At 38.3% G+C, this 19,917-nt stretch overlaps 2 protein-coding genes across 3 annotated transcripts in view; one reads left to right on the forward strand and one right to left on the reverse strand.

The window, feature by feature from the left end:
* dnajc17 (DnaJ heat shock protein family (Hsp40) member C17) overlaps positions 1–19,917 on the forward strand; it is a 46,294-nt gene that overhangs the window by 20,055 nt on the left and 6,322 nt on the right. Inside the window, exons 8-10 of the mRNA XM_015398340.1 lie at positions 644–721; positions 3,932–4,012; positions 6,681–6,800. Coding sequence (XP_015253826.1) covers positions 644–721; positions 3,932–4,012; positions 6,681–6,800 — 279 coding nt within the window. The remainder of the gene's footprint in view (positions 1–643; positions 722–3,931; positions 4,013–6,680; positions 6,801–19,917) is intronic.
* Positions 13,812–17,277, reverse strand: LOC107100000 (cdc42 effector protein 3-like). 2 transcript variants are annotated; one of them, XM_015398341.1, is made up of 2 exons: positions 16,712–17,277; positions 13,812–14,965 (listed from the first exon to the last, which is right to left on the reverse strand). In XM_015398341.1, exon 2 carries the CDS (start codon positions 14,885–14,887, stop codon positions 14,294–14,296), a length of 594 nt encoding a protein of 197 aa, XP_015253827.1. In that variant the 5' UTR covers positions 14,888–14,965; positions 16,712–17,277; the 3' UTR covers positions 13,812–14,293. The 2 variants fall into 2 exon arrangements, with proteins under 2 accessions (XP_015253827.1, XP_015253828.1); XM_015398342.1 differs by lacking the exon at positions 16,712–17,277 and adding an exon at positions 16,457–16,615.

Genomic DNA, 19,917 nt, shown 5'->3' on the forward strand with positions numbered 1-19,917 from the left:
CTTTTGGGGAGAATTACCTAGTTACTATAACTAGTTAATATTTTACGTTCCCAACACTGACTATGGGCACTTTGCTGACACCTAAATTATTAGTAGATTTGAACAGATTGCATTATTTAGAGTTAGACTGATTACTTTATATCCAATGGGAGATTTAATTTATGGGTATGAGAGTAAAGGGGATGGGTAGAATAAACCTGATTATCTGTACCAGTAAATTCAAATAATACATTTTTTGATTTGTAAAGAGACCTGTGATTAAGCTTGGGCATCAGCCTGTAAGGATTCAGCGCTTTAGTTTAGCAGGTGATTTATGAACTAGTCTGGTGCTCACCCATCTGAGGGGTTTCTCCCCATTCGTGCAGCTCCAACTGTTATGAATGGAAATTGATTGCAGGTCTTGCAGGTGGTTCAATGCTGATGTTCCAAGAGCATAAAGAGTTCTTCCTCCCGTAGCTTCAGCCTGTCTTGATAGTTTTTAGCTCTCTGTTTTTCATCAGAGCCAAACCTGTCTGGCACGGTTCACCTCCTCTGCAGCTGAGTTTAATCAATCCAGCTTTAAGGATTATCCATTATCGTGCACTTCTTTAGTTCTTGAAAGTGATCATGACTAATGTTGGCCTTCTTTTTTTTTCTCCTCTAGTTAAAATGGAAATGCAAGAAGGACGACGAGATGAATGGAGGTTATTCTCAAGAGGTTCTACTTAAACTATTTCATAAGGTGGGTGTCCTGGAAATCAATTAAAAGATTGGAACTTGTGCTGAGCTGTTATAAGAGTAGCTATTAGTTGAAATCTTAGTTTTCACGCTCGTAGGGCATAGCTTCATTTGAACAAACCTGCACTCTAAAGTCCACCCTTATTTGAGGCCTGCATGACATCAGGACTGTAGATTGTTTACACTTCCACTTATCAAGGCCCATTAAGTTTTGTAGGAGTGAAAGTGCTTAGGGCTATGTTGTGGTGCCCTTTTAAAGCCATGCACGGCATTGTTTGTGCCCCTCTTACCAGGTGATTAAACAGTACCAAGGGAGGCTTTAGGAAATGTGCTGTTCTCATGCAACCCACCACCATCTTCTCCCCCGATCTGTCACGAGGGCTTTTGGTGGGGTGCAGGTTGGCCTCAAATTGGGATGGGGCAAGTGTCAGTGACGTCAACTTGCCTAGAGCAGAGCAGCTGAATTTGTTTTCTTCACGCACGTATGCAGTGTGATCTGAGCAGGGAGTAAAGATATTAAGTGTTGTTCCTGTTTCAAATTTTAGGCAAAGGGACTGTAATGTTTTTGATGGCAACCATCACTGAGTGACAGTTAATGGTTTGGATAAGCAGAAATAGCCACTGCTCTCTGGGAAAATGGGGATGCTTATGCAGCGCATGTATGCGTACGGGATTGGTCTTGTGTACTTTGGCTGCATGGAAAAATAAATCTTTGTTTAAGGGAGCAAAAAAATCTGTTAAGATATTTATATTTTATGAAATAGAAGCCTTTTGAGAGTCTCCTTTGTCACTGTTGGATGGATTAAGAGTGTCCTTGGTGGACATTAGCATTCCTAGACTTTAAGTTTCCCAGAATTTTCCTGCTTTCTGCTTCCATGAAAGGCTAAAACAGGAAAAAGGTTAATGCTAAAAGTAGAGCTAATGGAGCTAGACTACATATTTTTCTCTAAGCTCTAATACAGGCTTAAAGACCAGTCATGTCATAAGCCACCTTCATTGCCCTTATCCATCTCTCTGCAGACAAAATATGGCCAATTATTCCTTATTTTTTCCAGAATTTTCCATTAAGATGGGTAACTTGGTGCATTTTCTGTTTACATTATATTTAAACTACAACTTTACCACTACTACTTTACATTTAGCTTTGATCTCACATTGCATAAAAAAGTCTACACAATAAGCCTATAACAGGCTAGTAAATAATTTCACATATTTTCTAGCCTCTTATGTGACCTGCTTGTTTAGAACAGTTGAAAGAACGAATTACTTTATGTGGTGAAATAAAAAAAAAAAAAAAATGTGGTTACGGTAGTGTGCAAGTTCTATAATGATTGGGGATTTGTTTTTGTTTAGAAAGTAACCATGGTATTAAAGTTCATGTTGTATTGCAGTAAGTGCACACTTTTAAAGGGCTTTAGATAACATTGTTGTTCTAATTTCTTGCTTTTCAAACTATTTTCTTTTTTTGTCGCATCTTAAAGCTAAACCAACCCAGAGCTTCCAAAGATTCAGATAAATCTCATTGTCTCAGAAAGTATCAGCCAGTTAAAAATATACCAAATATTCTCAACACTAAGAAATCTCTGTGTCTCAGAACACTATGGCTATGTCCATACACCAGGTCTTGATGCTCAAATTCCGCTGATAGGAACAAAGAACCCAGTTTGTGTGTACATAAACAAAAGCTGGTGTAAAAATGCTAGATCGGTCGCTAGCTTCTGCTCTCCAGACATCAAGTTTCTGACTGTTAACCACAGACCTTTCTATTTGCCTAGAGAGTTTAGTGTGGTCAGCATTCCTACTGTATATGTCCCCACCAGCAAGTCTGCCACCATCATTCCGGGCCCAAAAAGGCCTCAGGTTACCTCACTCAATGACTACAGGCCTGTTGCACTGACTCCCATCATGATAAAGTGCTTTGAAAGGCTGGTTAAAGAGCTGGCCCCCTGCTGTTCGCCCTGATGACACATGACTGAGTTCCCAGGTTCACCACCAATCACAACGTGAAGTTCGCAGACGACACCACGGTGGTGGGACTCATCAGAGACGACAACGACCAGGACTACAGAGAGGATGTGGAGAAGCTGGTGGGCTGGTGAACAGATAACAGCCTGATCCTGACTGTGGAGAAAACAAAGGAGATCATCGTTGACTTCAGGAAGAATCGGTCTAACCACGCTTCACTGCTCATTTACTGCTCAGATGTAGAGGTGGTCAACAGCACCAAATTCCTGGGGTGCTCTTCACAGACAACCTCACCTGGTCTGTAAACACCACCTCACCGGTCAAAAGGGCATTTACTTCCAGCGTAGGATGAGGAAAGCCCACCTGTTGCCACCAATCCTCACCACCTTCTACAGAAGCACCAAAGAGAGCGTTCTGACCAGCTGTCTCACTGTGTGGAGGCTGCAGTGCCTCAGACTGGAAGAGGGCCAGGAGAGTAGTGAGAACTGCAGAGAAGATCATTGGGGCTCCTCTTTCCTCCATAAAAGTCATTTCATCCCAGCGTTGCGTGTCCCAAGCCCGTAACATCATCAGTGACCCTTCACACCCCCACCACGGACTGTTCTCCCTTCTGCCTTCTGGGAAGAGGCTTCGCAGCATCTGATTCAGGTCCGGCAGATTCCAAAACAGCTTCTTCCCCACTGTGATTAGACTGCTGAATGCTGAATAAAATGGAAAAAAAAGAAGTGCTGAATGTTGGAAAAAACTGTAAATCATATACGAGTCTTATGTTTACATTTTATCCCTACTGCACTTGAGAAATGGATGTGTCATGAGAGCTGTACTGAACGACATTTTGTTTTGTATGTATGTGTATAAAATGACAATAAAATTTGTCAAAGTCTAACTTAATTTCTTTTAACTCGACTCAAAGTTCAAAAAGGTTCAAAGTTCAAAGGTTCACAAAAGACTTTTTTTTTGTCGCTGTCTAACAACTCTGGAATTTTAGCAGAGGTGTGTAAACTTCTCATATTGACAGTATTGGACTCAAACACACAGGCTAACATGATTTCTTTGAGCCGGATTTTAATTGTTTGCTAACTTGTATTTTCAGATGTGTGATATTCTGCAGTGTTTCAAATTTTGAGTTTGCATGTGTTTTTGTTTTCACGGTTATGGATTATACTGTGAAAGGAAATACTAATTCAGATGTTCTGCATCTTTCCTTCCCTTCCACTGAATGCTTTTATCCTCCTGCTGTGTCATTTAGTACGGGGATGTTTTAAATGTGATCGTATCGAGTAAGAAGAAAGGAAGTGCTGTTGTGGAGTTTGCATCTGTGAAAGCAGCTGTAAGTACCCCAGGCTTGCACGTTTACTCTTCTGGTTAGAATCTCTTGAGGAGACTTTCTGAACCAAGTTCATCACTTGCCACAATGTCTTGGAGCACATTTTGAGTTTGATTATTTCTAGGAATAACATCTGTCAGACGTCCGAACCTCAAGAAGTAGACTTTGACCTAAAATAATCCCATGCTTTAGAAATGGTTGTGCTGATTGGAACCATCGACCCAAAGAGCTTGAGTCATTGTTCACCATCGTCTGGCTCCTTAGGCTCTTTTTCACGTTGGTGTTCTTTTGTTTGTGGTTTCCTCTGAACACGCCACTTCTGTCAGCATATTGGATTCAGGCAATGATTCTGGCACTTCCTTGGCTGTAGAAACAAACATATTCATTACCCTTGAACCTTTCATATAACCACATAGTGCTATATGTTTCAAAAAGAGGTTGTGCAAACAGAAAGAGGTGCATAACTCTGAAGTAGACCGAAAAAAGGTGCATGCTTGTAGAATTTTTATGCTAAGCAGAAAATGTAAAACTTTGTTCAGCGTCCCTCTATCACAATTGCTGAAATTTAGTGATATTAATGATTAGGTTTCCACTTTTATAATTATAGCACATTGAAAGGAATTCATTTCACTTATTCAACTGATTCACTTGCTTTATGTTTAGGGTTGTTTTCTAGTTGGAAAGGGAACCACCAGTTCCGTCTCAAGTTGTTTTTCCCCAGTTTTTATCCAAGCTTTCGCATACTTAGCTCAACCTAGCCCCTCATTAATACTGCCTTGAGGAAAAAACATCCTGACAGCATGATGTTGCCACCGACAGGTTATCATGGGGGAGGCTGAATTATTTTTTTTTTCCTCACACCCCAGACTATAGCACATTCTTTCACCTGTTGGCTGTTTCCCCTATAGGAATCATAGATGTCATGGCAGCAAATTATTGCTTATTACCTATAGAAGGACAGCCATATCCTGGTGGTTTTCCATTTGTTCCATGCTCTTTCCTTTTTTAGAGGGATGGAATGAGCAGTGCCCCTCAATATTTTTAAAGGATGGGGCATTGATTTCTATCCTAGCCTTAAATTAAAGTTTCTTTTCCAGATTTATCCCTGACATTACTGATGCTTTCCTAATGTCAGCCATTTATGTGTTTCTTTTAAAAAATATATCTTCTTCTTTGGAGTTATGCAGTTCTTACTGTCTTGCCTTATCAATCCTATAAAAATCCATTTGCGATTTGGTCATAGCATGAGACCATATATGAGGAGTGCCAAGGAGAGGCTTGTTTAAGAAGCTATTTGTCCGCAACAACATTTGGTCATGGTCCAGTTCTTTGGCGTCACATTTATTTCAAAACGCCCTTGAGAAAAATAAACATACTTGCATGTATGTTAAACTACTTCTGTGCATGGTTTATCTACCGCAGCACAAAAAAAATCTTACATGGGCGAGAAACTGCCTTTTTGAGAGGAGAAAATGTCTTCTTCGGAATCGCAGACATGATCACACGGGAAGTAGTGTCATCATACGTCATTCTACGGCTGTTTATTCAAAGATGACACTGCTCCATGAGGAATAATTGTGCTTTTTTGGGTGCAAGAACAAACTCCCACGTACCGCAAACGTTGGAGAAACCACTGTCCCGTCTCCAGCCGTTGTCTTCACTTATAGATGACGAGCTGTCATTCAAAGGCTTTCTGGCACTATTTCCTGTGTGGTCGTGTCTAAAAGGCCCAATCAGGAGGATGCTTACAGAAGAGGTATCTCTTCGCCCAACCTGTCAAAACACATTTTCCTTCATACAAAGGAGAAAATTAGTCTGATGGAAGAGATGCTTTTGAGAGTCCAGCCATCCTGGTGCGTAGCTGCTGGATAGAAAATCATGGGCGGTGAGATCCCGAGGGATCTCGTGGGGGGAGCTGGTGAGCTCAGAGAACGATTTTCTCCTCTCTAAGCAGCAGTTTGTCACGCTTGTGTGATTTCTGTTATGCAGTGGTAGATAAACCATCTGCAGAAGTAGTTTAACATATATGCGAGTATGTTTTTTTTCTCGTTGGCATTTTGAAATAAATGTGACGGCATACATTTCTATATAGGACCTGATGAGTTGAGCATTAAAAGGGATTCAAGGGGAGTGGCGGCCTAGTGGTTAGGGCAATGCTGTTGGAATCCAGACTTTCTGAGTTCAAGCCCCACTCCCAGAGATGCCACCCTGGGTCCGTGAACAAAGACCCTTAACCCCACACTGCTCCCCGGGCGCCCCATGATGGCAGCCCACTGCTCCCAAAAGGGAAGGGGTAAAAGCAAAAAAGTCAATTCAATGCCCCGGAACTGGGAAAAGGGAAAGAAAAAAAAAACCGGGGAAAAAAATTGCATTAATGATAACCAAAGGTTAGCATTAGCAGACATTTAACTTGGTGGTTCAGAAGAAAAGCAGCTGTTGTTCACTGATTGGTGAAGAATCCTATTGTGCTGAAGTTAGCATCATAACCAGAAGTAAATGTTTACATATTTTAGGCATGGCAACATTTTTAAATTATTTTATTCTTCTCCACTCAAGACATTATGTGGATGCATTATTAAAAAAGAAATAAATGATAGCTTTGATAAGAAAGTTGTAACTGTGAGCTTTAATACATAACTTTTAGAAAAAATTTCAATGTCTCCTGTTTTAGGAGCTGGCGGTTAAAAATGAAAGTGGCCTGAGTGTTAACCCGTTGAAGATCACATGGCTGGAAGGACAACCCGAGGCTGTCCCTGCTGCATCCCAGTCCGGCCTTTTCATTTCTTCACAGGTACTCTTATAACACAAAATGTATTTCTGAAATTCCCTCCAGCTTTCATAGGCCATGTCTTCAGCATGTTGCAATATATCGCCTGTTACTTTACCTCCAACACAAATATTAGCTTCTCTGCATAAAGAGTTATATAAATGTTAAGAATTTCTTTTATTTTAATATCAGTCGTGCAAATGTTGCCCCAGCGTTTGAACTTATGTTCTTTTTGGCCTGGATCAGTGTGGTGGGGTAAGTGGACTCAGTTTATTTTGTTTGGAGTAGTTAGGCTCTGGCCCCACTGCTTGGGCGCTTTTAAAGGAACCGACCTGGGAGAGTCCAGGAATTCAACACTTTCTTAGTGCAGCCAAGGTGAGGCACTGTGCAGTAATGACAGCCAAAAACAAGTAGCACTGCCTTTCAGTTTTATGTTTTGTGGATTTTTCACCTTTTCTGATCCATTTTAATCCATAAGATTCAGTAGTTTTTTTGTTGGCTTGATTTTATTTTTGCCATTAAATCATTGATTGTTGTATCATAATTAGGCTAAAGTAGAGTTTTAATAAATGTATTTAAATCTGTTATCTCAGTCTATCAAACATGAGATGACCAATCAGAAGAGGGCTTGGGATAGGGGGAATGATATTTCATGTTAAACCTTCGAGAAGATAAAAGTAAATGAATATTACTTTTTCACAATGCTTTTATGGCTGAAAGCTGCCAGCAACTATAGATTCCATGACTGGGTCAGGTTGCTCTTCCAGAGTTTCAAACATCTAATCCCTCCACAGGTTAAAAATGAGGCTCTAAGCTTCATGAATTTCTAACAATGTTAATTCTTTTGCTATGATATCTATATAGAATACATTTGTATGTTTTGACAGGCAGTTGGACATTTTCTTTATCTACTCAAACCATAACACACTGATATTGGGAGTTTGTTTTGGCTGCACCTTTAGCTCAGGAAGGACATCTGAAAAGGCAATTTGAAAAGCTATTCTCACAGAGGAAAGGCTGAAACATAACATGTTGGTCTGCGATTCAGTCTCATAAAGGACTGCTTGTTTTTTTCATTTTAAGATTGATTTATTCTTCTTAAATTCTCATTCTTCAGTTTTATTGTAAAAAATAATTCAATGTTATTTAAACTGACCTTTTTTCCTGCTCATACCTTTGTGTCTGTGGTTTTTTTGGTGAACTGTATTTGAACCCTTAGCCTCAGCGTGGGGGTGTCAGACCTCCTACATGGGGTTACAGTCTGAGACTAAGCCTGCACACTGGGACTTGTCATTCTAATCTTTTTAAATGCTTTTATGGTAACTTAGTTTGTTTTACTGACTTCCAAAGCATATTGCCTCATACTTTTTTAACCTTTTCTTCCCCCTCCTACAGAGTATGAAAATATTTTGGCCGGATAATTTTTCATTTGGCTCTCAATGTAAAATCTTGTCAGTTATGAGATTTTTGATGGTTTTACAACCTTTGTAAGTTAATCCACTGCTATTTTTTGAATCAGTGGACATTGAGGGACATTCTGGAAAGAATTAAGCATCCAGAATCTATCTGGGATCTAAAAGACCTGAGTTGGCATGTGAGAACCCATGGTTAAAACGGGTAAACCAGGTGGAAGAGTGGGTAAAGACTTGCTTCTTTAATTTGATCAATTTAGACACAATGCTCAGCAGGTCATGGCCTGACTTAAGGGAGCTTAAAGACACAAATGACTTCACCCCTGATTCCAGTTCCTTGTTCTCCTCGGCTTACTAAATGCATCTGGAGACAATGTGTTTTTTCTTATGAATCAGAAGAACCGTGACACGCTCTCCATTAAGATCGCTTCCCAATATTTACAAACGGCATAATAACTTTTTTTTTTTTCAGCAAGAACCATAGAAACAACCTAATTCTTTCAGCATTACTTGAAACAAAAGAGTTACTATAGGTTCAACTTTATTTTTCTCTTTAAATAGTCTGCATAGGACATTTTGTAATGCATCGGTTAAAAGAAAGCTGCAAGACTTGCTAAAGTTTTTAAATTAAAGCACAGATATATGAATTCCTTCTGAATCTCAAACCTTTCCAAGAATGAAACACTGATATATTAATCAGATCCCGGCTGAAAGACGATTTCCATAAACTCCAGGATAGAACAGGGGAAAGGATTAATCTCATGAATATTGGCTCTTTTGGGTCTGAACTGATACAAACGTCAAGTTTTTAAATTATTCCTCTCAGTTAGTCAGGCAATACATTTTATAAATATCCAGAGCGTTCTCTTGGAGCACAGTTTTAAAATCTATTCAGAATTGGCTTAAAGATATAGTGGAGGATGTTCTTTTTCCAAATGGATCATCAAAATAAGGGGTCCTCCTTATTGTCAATCATTCTGGTGATATGTTTACATAAGGCAGTCTTATGTTTCTGTCCCCATTTGCACTACCGGTGCTGAGTCTGACAAGGTTGAAAAAATCCAAATCTTCTTTTGGAAAGTAAACTTGTATGAGTGATGCAAACAGCAACTTTTAAACAGAGTGTGCACAAGGAGAAATGGGCTCCTGCATGCTCTTGCACGTGTTTAATAGGCGTTCCCTCTCAGGAGCGGGTGCAGGGTTGTGCATGTGCTTTTTTTTCTTTTCAAAAATTAATGAAAATTCTCCATTATACCTTTAAATGAAGGGATTCGCTGCGATCTCTTTATTTCCTGTCAGTCAATCAAATTTTTACAGTTCCTATTTCTATAATTTTCTGCCTTTTAAGTTTTAAATGAGAGGTTGGAAATATTATGTTGAGTAAAGTCACCAAAATGTGTAATTTCAATCGTTTTTTTGGATCTTACTAGTCAGAATCTCTTTGTTTCATCATTTAAGGAGACATTAATGAGGCTGGATTTTTACTTGGAAACAATAAGGGAATAGAGTTGAAGAATTGTTTTAAAATATGCTGATGTTTCAAAAGTAAAAGTTCTGCTAAAAGTTATTGCTGTTTATTGTATTTTATCATTATTTAAAAAACAACTTACTATAGCAAATGAATGTTCCTATCCCTGCTCATGGGAATTGTATGTCCTACTTTTTTCAATCTTCTTTGGTCAGGAGGAAAACAGGAGTTTTTTTTTCATAGACATATGGAATGCATATGCATCTTCCCTGTTTATTATTGTCAGTACATATTTAGATGTTTACATCTATCTTCAGCATGACTACAGATTCTAATTTTAACTTTATAATGTTGTTAAAGCATTTCTATAAAGAGTAGACTCATAGTACTTAGAACAATTGTGTTCATGTCCAGATAAATAAGTTTGAATTTATTGTGGATTTTCTCTAATCCATAAAAGATTAAAATAGCACATATAGGGATAAATATACACATCCATTTAGTGAAATTTGAATAATAATTTGGACAACTTCGAAAATTTAAAAAAAAACTTTTTTTTTTTCCCCCTTTTTTTTCTGTTTTCAGAATTGAAATGAAATTACTGCGATTCCAGTTAGCCAGCTTCTAAACATTATAAGCCAAACGGCCATTAAACTTAGATACATGTTAACATAATTGTTTGAAAAAAATAAAAAATAAACCAGACCAACATCAGTAATTAGAAAACACCTATAGTAGCTTTGTGGAGCATGTTTTTAGTGTTAGAAAGGCAACCATTTTAGATGGACTTTGCCCTTACCAATTAAAAAAAAGAAAAAGAAAAGGTCAATGATCGCCGGTCAATGTTTAACCAGAAGTAATTAAAGACATTATTGGTGGCTATCGAAAAAAAACTGTTTCTCCACAATGTGGTATTAGTAGAGGGGTGTCCATTTAAAAATGTCCTTGAAAAATTAATTCTTATATATCAAATTTTTATTTTGACCAAAAAAAAAAAAAAAAGTTTTCATTCCGTCCTGGGACAAGAAATGGTTTAAATAAACAAAAATGTTTTCTGTCATCACGAAACCCTTTAGAATTATGAAGGAAATAACATTTTACAGTAAGCCTTCTATTAAATACAAATATTTATCCTAAAGGGTCTGTTTTATAAGAGATATCCCTTTGGTGGTCAGATAAGCTGAATTCAAACCAAACACACAGTATCTGTACATCAGAACCCTTCTAGGAGGGGGTCATATTTGCAGGTTCAGAAAGAGGATTCACACATGTGGCCAATTGTATGCATTACAGAGTCTAATAAGTGATAGACTGTAACTGTAATACATCCACAGACTGTCTGCCTTGATGCTTGAGTCTTTCGGGAGATGATCTCATCATTAATCACTCTGTTCATGGTTCGATTTAGTATACCGTATTATTTTAGGTTAATACATCACACAGCATTTAAATCAGAGTTTTATATGCCTGCCTCTTCCATTTAGACCCAGAGTCAGCTAAGGGTTGTCACGGCAGAACCAGATGCATCAGATGAGCTATTCTTGGATTGTTTTCCCAGTTTGCTGGTTTCCTAGTGCCTGAAAAGTGTGCTCTGGGAAAATAGATCTTGTGTCTGGAATAGATCCTTAGCATGGAGCTGTGCAGTTGGCAGACTGAAAGCGAAAAATAAAAATGTATGTAAATGTAGATCAGAGCTCATGTAGCTGTCTTGATACTGTTTGTTGACAGTCTACAAATATGACCTTTTATTTGAAGTGTTTAAAGAACAGAGCCACTATTTAAAAACAAGTTGTTCTGTTCAAGATGCGACTAAATCTTAAACCGTTTGGCCTACATGTTAAACTTTATGTGGAAGGAAAACTAACACTTCACATAACCCTTACCTATCAAATCTGGTGGTTGCAGCATCATGCTGTGGGAATGCTTTAAAGATAATTTTTTCCTGTTTGCTTCACCATTAAGTGCTAGGCTTTGTTGTGCACTGATGTTTGTGATTCTAATGCAGGCTTGCCCCAACTCGATACTTGCAGCTTTTAGCGGTTTTATTAATTGCATTTCAGCTAAAGCCTGCTAATCAGCTATCAATGAAAATCAGCTGTGCTGGAGCAGGAAACCTCTAAACCCTGCAGGACAGTGGCCCTCAAGTACAGAGTTTGGGAAAATTACCAAATTGGAAAAATTTTCATTGGCAAAAAGAGTTATTTAAGACACTATAATTAAGCATTACTGCACATTAAGGCATGTTTTAGAGGAGTGGAATTGTACCAGAAAATGTCTTTTCCTAGCCTTTGTTTTAGTGATAAATTAGACCTGACAAGAAGTTACACAAAAGGCTTGTTCTATAGTGAGATTAGTTTTTTTTTTATTTGGTAATGTTGTTTGCACTAGCATTGCATTAGGTTTTAGTTAAACTTAGACTGTCTCTGCTTAAGAACAAAACAAACATATATGAAGTTAAAACTCTTCTTATTGGGTCCAATATGTGTTGTCCTGGTGACTGCCCTACTTTTTACATTCACACCTGTGGCACCTTTGTTTGGATTTAGGCGTAACTCAGAGCCGTGGAATTCATACAGTTATTCCTGAAACTCCTGCATTTATTATGATGCAATATTTTTGATTGCAGATAATATACAATGTCTGGTTCAATGTAAATTGCTATGCCTTTCCACCTTTGAATATTGAGCTGCTAATCTTGTTAGATGATCGTGACATACAATACATATTCCATCCATTCTGGCTTCTTGTGCTGAGAAGCTACATGTTTATCCACTAAACCAAAAATGGTGGAACCAGAGTACAGAATGGTAGATTTGACAATGCTAAACAGCTTTCACAATAACATTTGTCATAACATGTACAAGACACAAATATCCAGTTCAAACACTGCAAGCAACACAATGCATACAATTCAAATTGTGTTCAAAAATCACATAGATTTTGTTTAGACATGTGTAGAATTGCAAACCTCTATCTTGAAAAGATATTTGTCTATTTCCTAGTGTGACCTCTAATTAGCAAAGAGATTTAGCTGGTTTTGTGCTTGCTCACAGATCAGTCTGTCAACCCCCCCTCACTAAAGTATAAAACCAGGAAAATAGACCTCAATTGTCTCCACAAAACCCACTTGGATGATGTGAGAAGAAATGCACTGTGTATACATGAAATGCATGCATTTGCTCAGAAGGTTGTGTTTAAATCCTCATCAGGACCTCTGCTGAAGCAATGGCCGTCTCTGATCCCCCTCCCTCTTCAACTGCACGTCTAGACGTATAGTGTTACCCATCACCACTTTCTTTCCTGAACACCACCCGCCAGATCATAGCACTCTGATTTTCAGCTAACAAAACAGCACCCGTAGCCATTTCTTTCTTCTTATAGGGTCTTGGACCTGTGGCCTGGCTTGGTGTGCTGCCCAACCTGCCACCACTGCCTTGCTTTTATTGGAAGCAGAGCTAAATGTTTGTTTTCACTGCACTGCTGGGAATGAGAAATGGGGGGTACCTTGCTTTACCTTCGAGTGGGGCCTCCAGGATGCGTGCGGAGGAAAAATTGCCCTGTGCACACAATATACGGGCAAGCACGCCAAGAGTCAAGACATCACAGCTCAAGGACCTTGGATTTCAGCCTCAGCTTTTCTTTTCTTAAACACAACAGCCTTAAATCCTAACAGCTGCTTCTGGTGTTGTGGTTTGGGGTACTATAATGGTAAAGAAGAATTGTAGATAAAGTTAAATAAGCCCAGACATAAAACAGGGCTCATATGTTATCTTTACCAAAATATTGTTGGTAAACATTGGTTACCATAAGGTTCTCATGGGCTTTTTAGAATAACTAGGCTCTACTTATCAAATGATATTTTCTTTACTTGTTTCCCAGTACAGCCATTATATGCATTATATTGTCTAATGGGAAATATGTTAAATAAGTAGGACTGTGACTAACAATTATTTTGCAAAACAATTAATCTTGATTATTTTTCCGATTAATAATCGGATAACCAAAGGTTTCTTAAAGAAGATTTTTTACAGAATCAAACCTAATGAAACTAAAATGTTTCTATTTGTCCAGTTCACAATAGAGTAGACGTAAAAGTTGTTGTTTTTTTTATCTTAAATGCTAAATGTTTATATATGTCGTACAATTAAAAAAATAATAATTACTGCTCTAAGTGGGTTGCTCTGTCAGCTAAAGGCATGTTTCACAGTCTCTATACTCCATTTAGCAATTAATAGATTACTAAATTAGTTAGTTATTTCAATAATCGATTAATCATGTTTAATCCAATTGCTTCAGTCCTGAAAGCAACCTTTAATTTATCATGTAGCTTTCTCAAAATAAGGGGTTGTGTCTCCTGGAAAAAAAACTGATGGCATCCTTCTCCATCGCCTTAAAACTGCTTAATATCGAACCATTTTTAACCTTAAAGTTTTTTCATGATCCAGAGATCATTGTTCAGGATTAAATGATCCATTCAGTCCACCATAGACTCCCATTTCCCACTTGTAGTTTGTCCTGGCCTTGTCCAGGCCTGCAAATAGCATTACAAGCTAGTTATTCTGTCTTTATTACATGTCATCATAGCTTTATGGATATAAAATTAAGGTTGTGTCTCATTGAAGCTTGTTGAAGCTTCTTCAGTTGTGTAGTTTGTCCATCACCCGGAGAACATCTTCCAGGATCGAAGGGCCCAGGTCAAGACTGAAAGAAAAGCCACTGTCCTCTTCATTAAATCCATCGAACTGTTCAAAGCTCCCTGTAAACTCTCCTTCCCTATCCGAACCCACGCTGCCACACCTGCGAGTCTGATTAGAAACAAAGTTATTACTTGTTTCTTCCCCTTCCTCATTTTCACACTTATCTTCTTCTTCACTGTCCAGTAGAGGCAACGAGCTGCACTTCTTCCTCTTCTGGTCCACAGCCCACTCGGGGCTCTGTGCACCCCCACTTTCATCCAGATTCAAACGAGGGGGCTTTGGCGGTGGCTTGCAGTTCAGGAAGAGGTTCTGCTCACTCTTGGAGCTCTGCCGAAGCAGACCCTGACCCATCTTAAGGAAGGATAAATCCCCAAAACTGTCATTTTGGCCGTTGATTCCAATGTGAGTGACGTGGCGGAAATCATCAAGAGGTAGACTGATCATGTTGACAGAAAGCACTTCTCTCCTTTTTGAGGTCCTGCTGGAGCAGTGGCTCGAAGAGGAATTTCTTTGCAGGGATGTTTTAAGTGGCATCCTGATGGATTTGCTGGGGATAGACTTCCTCCTCTGTAAATACTGCGGAAGGGATGCAGACTAAATGTATAATAACATCTACAAAGAAAAAAGAAACACACACAAAAAAGACAATTAGGATTTACACGAATGATAGTCTGAAGCAAGTCCAAGCTTGTGCTTCTTCTGGTATTCAGCACCAGATGTAAGCGCTGAGCTCTGCTGTCGGTTTTAATCAGAATTGACAGCCATTGTTTAGAAGACTGCACCTGTTGGACTTGTTCTTAGTCTAATGAAATTCAGTATTATTTGGCTGCAGAGGGATGGCCCAGCAATGCTTTGAAACCTTTGTTTATAAATATTTATTTTCCCAAAGCCTAGACTCTTCCCATAAGCACAGGTGTGGTCTTCTGCATATCCTCCAGAGGAAGTCTATTAATCTACTTAAGAATTCCAGTAACAAAAGCACAAAAATTAAAACAACAAAAGGGTAATAGCTCAGTTTGTTGGAATCCCCTTACAGTTTTTAAAGTAGGAGGTATTCTTCTCTGCAAATCTAAATGGCTTTGCTGCGGAAAAAAATAGTGTAATGAATTAAATCTTTATTTGTAGTGACCTCAGATAGTGATGTAAAGTTAAATTAGATGCAGATATTACTCAGCTACTATAATTTTTTTTAGAAAATGTTATGGTTCCTATGAAATCCTGAAGTGTTTTGTATTTTAACTAACTAAATGCCTGAATGCGCTCTCATTGAAATGTTACCACCGGTTCTATCTCAAGATAATTTTAGAGTGAGCTTATATTCGACCGTGATTTCGTAAAAACGCTGTTTTTAGGAATTTTTATGAATAAGGCGAAATGGAGAAACATTTCAATTTGAACAGTTTTAGATATTAAAATTGAGCTGATTTAAATCCAGATGTCAGCAAAACAGGGACACACTATGTTTTTCTCTATATTCTGTTTAACCCAAGTCTTAAATAACTCTGTTTTGAATATTTGATGTCAGACATCATCTTGTATAAACTATATACTACAAAGGAGGAAGCCTTTGCATTCCGTGACTTGTAAGCATTTTATTTACAAAACCAGAACTCTGTTCATCAACCTCGGCATGCAGATTAGATAATCTCCTGGGCGTTTTTGGATTTTTACAGTCTCCTCATAGCTTTGCCCTCTTTAGCTCCACATTCGTGACTTGAAACACTAACTGTGAATTTGTAAGCCGCCTCAACAAACATGCTTCGTCGGCCCGTAAAGGGTTTTATCGGCACTTTAGCAGCAGCAGGAGGTTGGAAGTGCGCGGACACAACAGCATTCCTTTCCAAACATGTCAGGTCAATCAAAGAGGAGTGGTACAATTCAGCTGTGAGGAAACACCTCGTGGCCAAGTAGAAAGTTGGCTTATTAAGACGGATTAACCAAAAAAAACAAACGCAATTTTTGATATTGCTTTTCTTTAAGAATAATTACTTTTGCTCAGCTTAGAGTTCAAAATAAATAATTTGAAGAGTTTCCTCCCCAAGAAGAATGTCTAGAATGACAAAGAAATGTAAAACAGATGAATATTTATATATATAAACTTACCATTCTTGGTGTAGTAAAGAAAAATACAGCATATTAAAAAGACCACACATGCACACCCTTCTCAGTCAGGAATCTAGGCTGCTTCTAACTGCTTTCCCTGGTAAGCTCTTCTTCAACAAGATGGGACATGCCATCCATGGGAGAGAAAAGTTATTCCTCAGCTTTTAGAATGCTGAAACAATCTAAAATCTGTCTATAGATGTAACTCTGAAAGAAATAATACGCTACTTTAACTGAAAATAAACAAATTCTTACCTTTCTCCTCTTTTGGATAGACTTTTAGTTCATTGGTAATGAATCCTGTTTTTGAGGCGGTGTAAAATCCGGCCTGCTTTGCAGATTTTCCAACAGGTGTGTTTCTTCTGAATGTCCTCTTTAAGTGAATGATAAACCAGAGGAGGGCAGAGTACAAGGGCATCCAGGTGAAGGCTTTCCTCCTGTGTTTTTTTTTTTTCTTACCTTAGCTTATGTAAAGTGGAGCAGTTTCAGAAAGTCTGCAGTTCATGAGAATACATCATCCTGACCGCAGAGCAAGTCTGCCCTGGAGTCCTAGGTGTTACCGTTGAGTTTTGCTCTTTGATTGGCTGCATTCTTTACCTGTGGGGGGAAGTAGGTGGAAAACAGAAGCTCCTCGGTTTTTTTTCATTTGTTATTAGAAGAGATCGAAACTTTGCCAGAGGGCATTTAGTTCAAGAGAAATGTTTCAGAGGAAAAGATGAGAAACAAAATTAGCTTGTGTGCTTATTAAAGGAGCTAGTTGTAGAGCAAACATGTCAGTCACAAAGAGGAGAACGGGGGGTTAACTTGTCTCTAATCTCCATGCTATTGTCCCATGGCTCTACTGAGATCCTGATTTCCTGTCTGTTGTTTGTTAGTGTAAAGCCCCCCCAGCCCACCCCTCTCCACAGGCTCTTCTGCCTGACTGGAAGTTTTGGGATCCTCTGTATAATCAAACCACAAAGACATGTCCAAACAGGCGTAGTGGGTTTCACAACAGAAATAACCGGTTGCGTTTCCAATTCTCACGCCTCCAACGTGTTGTCTCTGCCCTGGCATGGCAAGGCTGTAACGGTCTGTAAACTGTCTCCAATAACAGGTTTGTTTTCTGCTCTGCTGTACTGATTCCACATAGTACACGACCAGAGGTGCATTTACTTTTTCAGCTTTACAGTTTACAATGAGGGGGGAAAAAATTCCTGATATTCCATGGAAGATTCCATGAAGGTATGAAGTCTAAAGCAACAAAAAAACACTGTTAATTACACATGAACAGTCGGCTCATCTGATGCTCTGTTGGGAGAAATGGAACGAAATTCTAACAAACTTTTGTGGAAAGTACAAACAGTATGACCAAAGTCCTACATTTAAATGACAATTTGACCAAAATCTAAAGATATGTGTTTATAAAATCTTGACTAAAAGAACGTCATAAAATATCCTCTAAAGTTCTAAGTCTGTCATTATTTCATGAGAATCAATAATTTTGGTAATCCTAACAGACATAACAGTAGAAGTTTAGGCTAAATTAAAGCCAAATAATGGGAATAAAACAGATCCGTGCCTTTTTAATCTGGTTCATGTAAACATCGTGTTAAAGCTGCTATTTTGTTCAAATACTTCTAAAACATTTAAGCATTAAGATGAAGGGCGTGTGATTATCTTTTGAACATCTTTGCCTTGTTCTTTGAGTTTAAATATGCATGTTATGAAGGAGAAAGCCTTTCTTCTCTCAGTATTCCTTTCAAATTCATCCAATAAACAAAAAGCTTGCCAGCGTATTCTCCTCTTCTCCCGCTCTGTGCTCCAGTGCCAGCACAGTCTCCTAGACCAGACACAATTACTCAAGCAAATGAAACTAACCTCTTGCCAAGTCTGAAAGAGAACGTTTTGCAGCATCTTTTTCTCTGAGAAAAGTATCCCTGTTCCACCTACAGCCGCAAACCTGCTTGCATACTGGAAGACCACCAGGTTGAAGCTTCTGCGTTATCTGCAATGTTTAGTAAGAGCCTCAGAAGACTAGAGTCAGACTGAGGCTGGGCTCTCTGTTAGTGGTGCTCTCATGCCATGTAGCCTGCAGGCTGCTTTAGTCTGAGCTACATTTCTAAGCCTCTTTCCTAATGCCTGACCATGGTGGGCAGTGTGGTTTGATGAAGCTATTGTTGGGTCTGAAATCATGTTTTTCATCCTTTTCGCAGAAGAAAAACTGTTTCCAGATATTTCTTTGACTGGTGCTAGAAGCCCAAATTGAGGCTTTGGTGGATACTCCTCTAGCCCTTTGTTGTGTGTTCTCCAGCTTCTGCTGTGCTAAGGCTCCTAGACGGCCCACACTTAGACAGGATTTATTGCTTGCTTTGTCTGGGTCCTTTTAATTAATACATTGTTTGATTGTGTCTGAAATGGCGCACATAGCTTTATTGAATATCTCAGCCTGTACTGCACTCATGATTCTCTCAGACTATGAAAACCTCAAAATGAGCTGCATTTCACTAATTAAGATATGCTTTGTTATTTTGCTCTTAGCAAACACCCTTTTTTTTTTAACTGTATCTGATGTTTTGCGTACAAATGGAACAGACCGCTTCTTAAATTTAAACAGTTCTTGGTCATTTAACATTTGACATATTTTTAACCATAGACAACTTTTAAACTTTCTTTTTAAATTAAGATGAGATGCCATGTCTAATTAATTGTAATCTCTTCTACTCCAACTGTTTTAGATCAGTTTTATTTTTTCCCCACATGTACTAATAACAAATAATCCCAGTAGTCTGAGGGGAGCAATACAGACTAGTGTTTTCTTTCTTCTTCTGTATGGAGATGCGTTTCCACCAAAATTAAGTAAATTAATACATAAATAAATAAATGCTGCTATTGATTGATTAGAAATAAAGATTCTATTGAATAAATACACGTCACCATGAAGCAAATCTGAATACTTTAAAATAAAATGATCTTATTTAGTTACATAAATTAAGTAATTGAATAATTTATTCTTTTCATAATGGAGTTGTGGATTTTTTTTTTTGTTGCTCTTGTATTAGTTAAGTCTGTTTCAGTGACTTATAATTCCTTTTAACTCTGTTTTTCAATGTGGTGTGGTTTATCTTTGTGTTTGTGCTGGTTAGAAGTCAGCAGTTCAGAGGGAAAAAAGGAACTAGCTTGCAAAATAACAAACGAGAGAAGAAGAAAAGAATTTATCCCAAATTTTTGGCGACCGTTTGCAGAAGGTTTCTAATCTTTCTAAATTTAATCAACTGATTTACAATGTCTGCAAACAGAAGCGTCTCAGACTCATTGAGAGAAGCTGCAAACATTCTTGATGCAATGGTAGTGCTGCAGATATCTGGTCTAAGTCCTGTACTAGGAATATCAAGTCGCCACACAGGTACCCCCCCACCATTTGAACATAAGTGCATTAAATAAAAAGAGCTTAAAATGAAAAATGGAAGTGAATAAATATG

The sequence above is a fragment of the Cyprinodon variegatus genome, unplaced genomic scaffold (assembly GCF_000732505.1).
Source record: "Cyprinodon variegatus isolate N-32 unplaced genomic scaffold, C_variegatus-1.0 Scaffold928, whole genome shotgun sequence".
Classification (NCBI taxonomy): domain Eukaryota; kingdom Metazoa; phylum Chordata; class Actinopteri; order Cyprinodontiformes; family Cyprinodontidae; genus Cyprinodon; species Cyprinodon variegatus.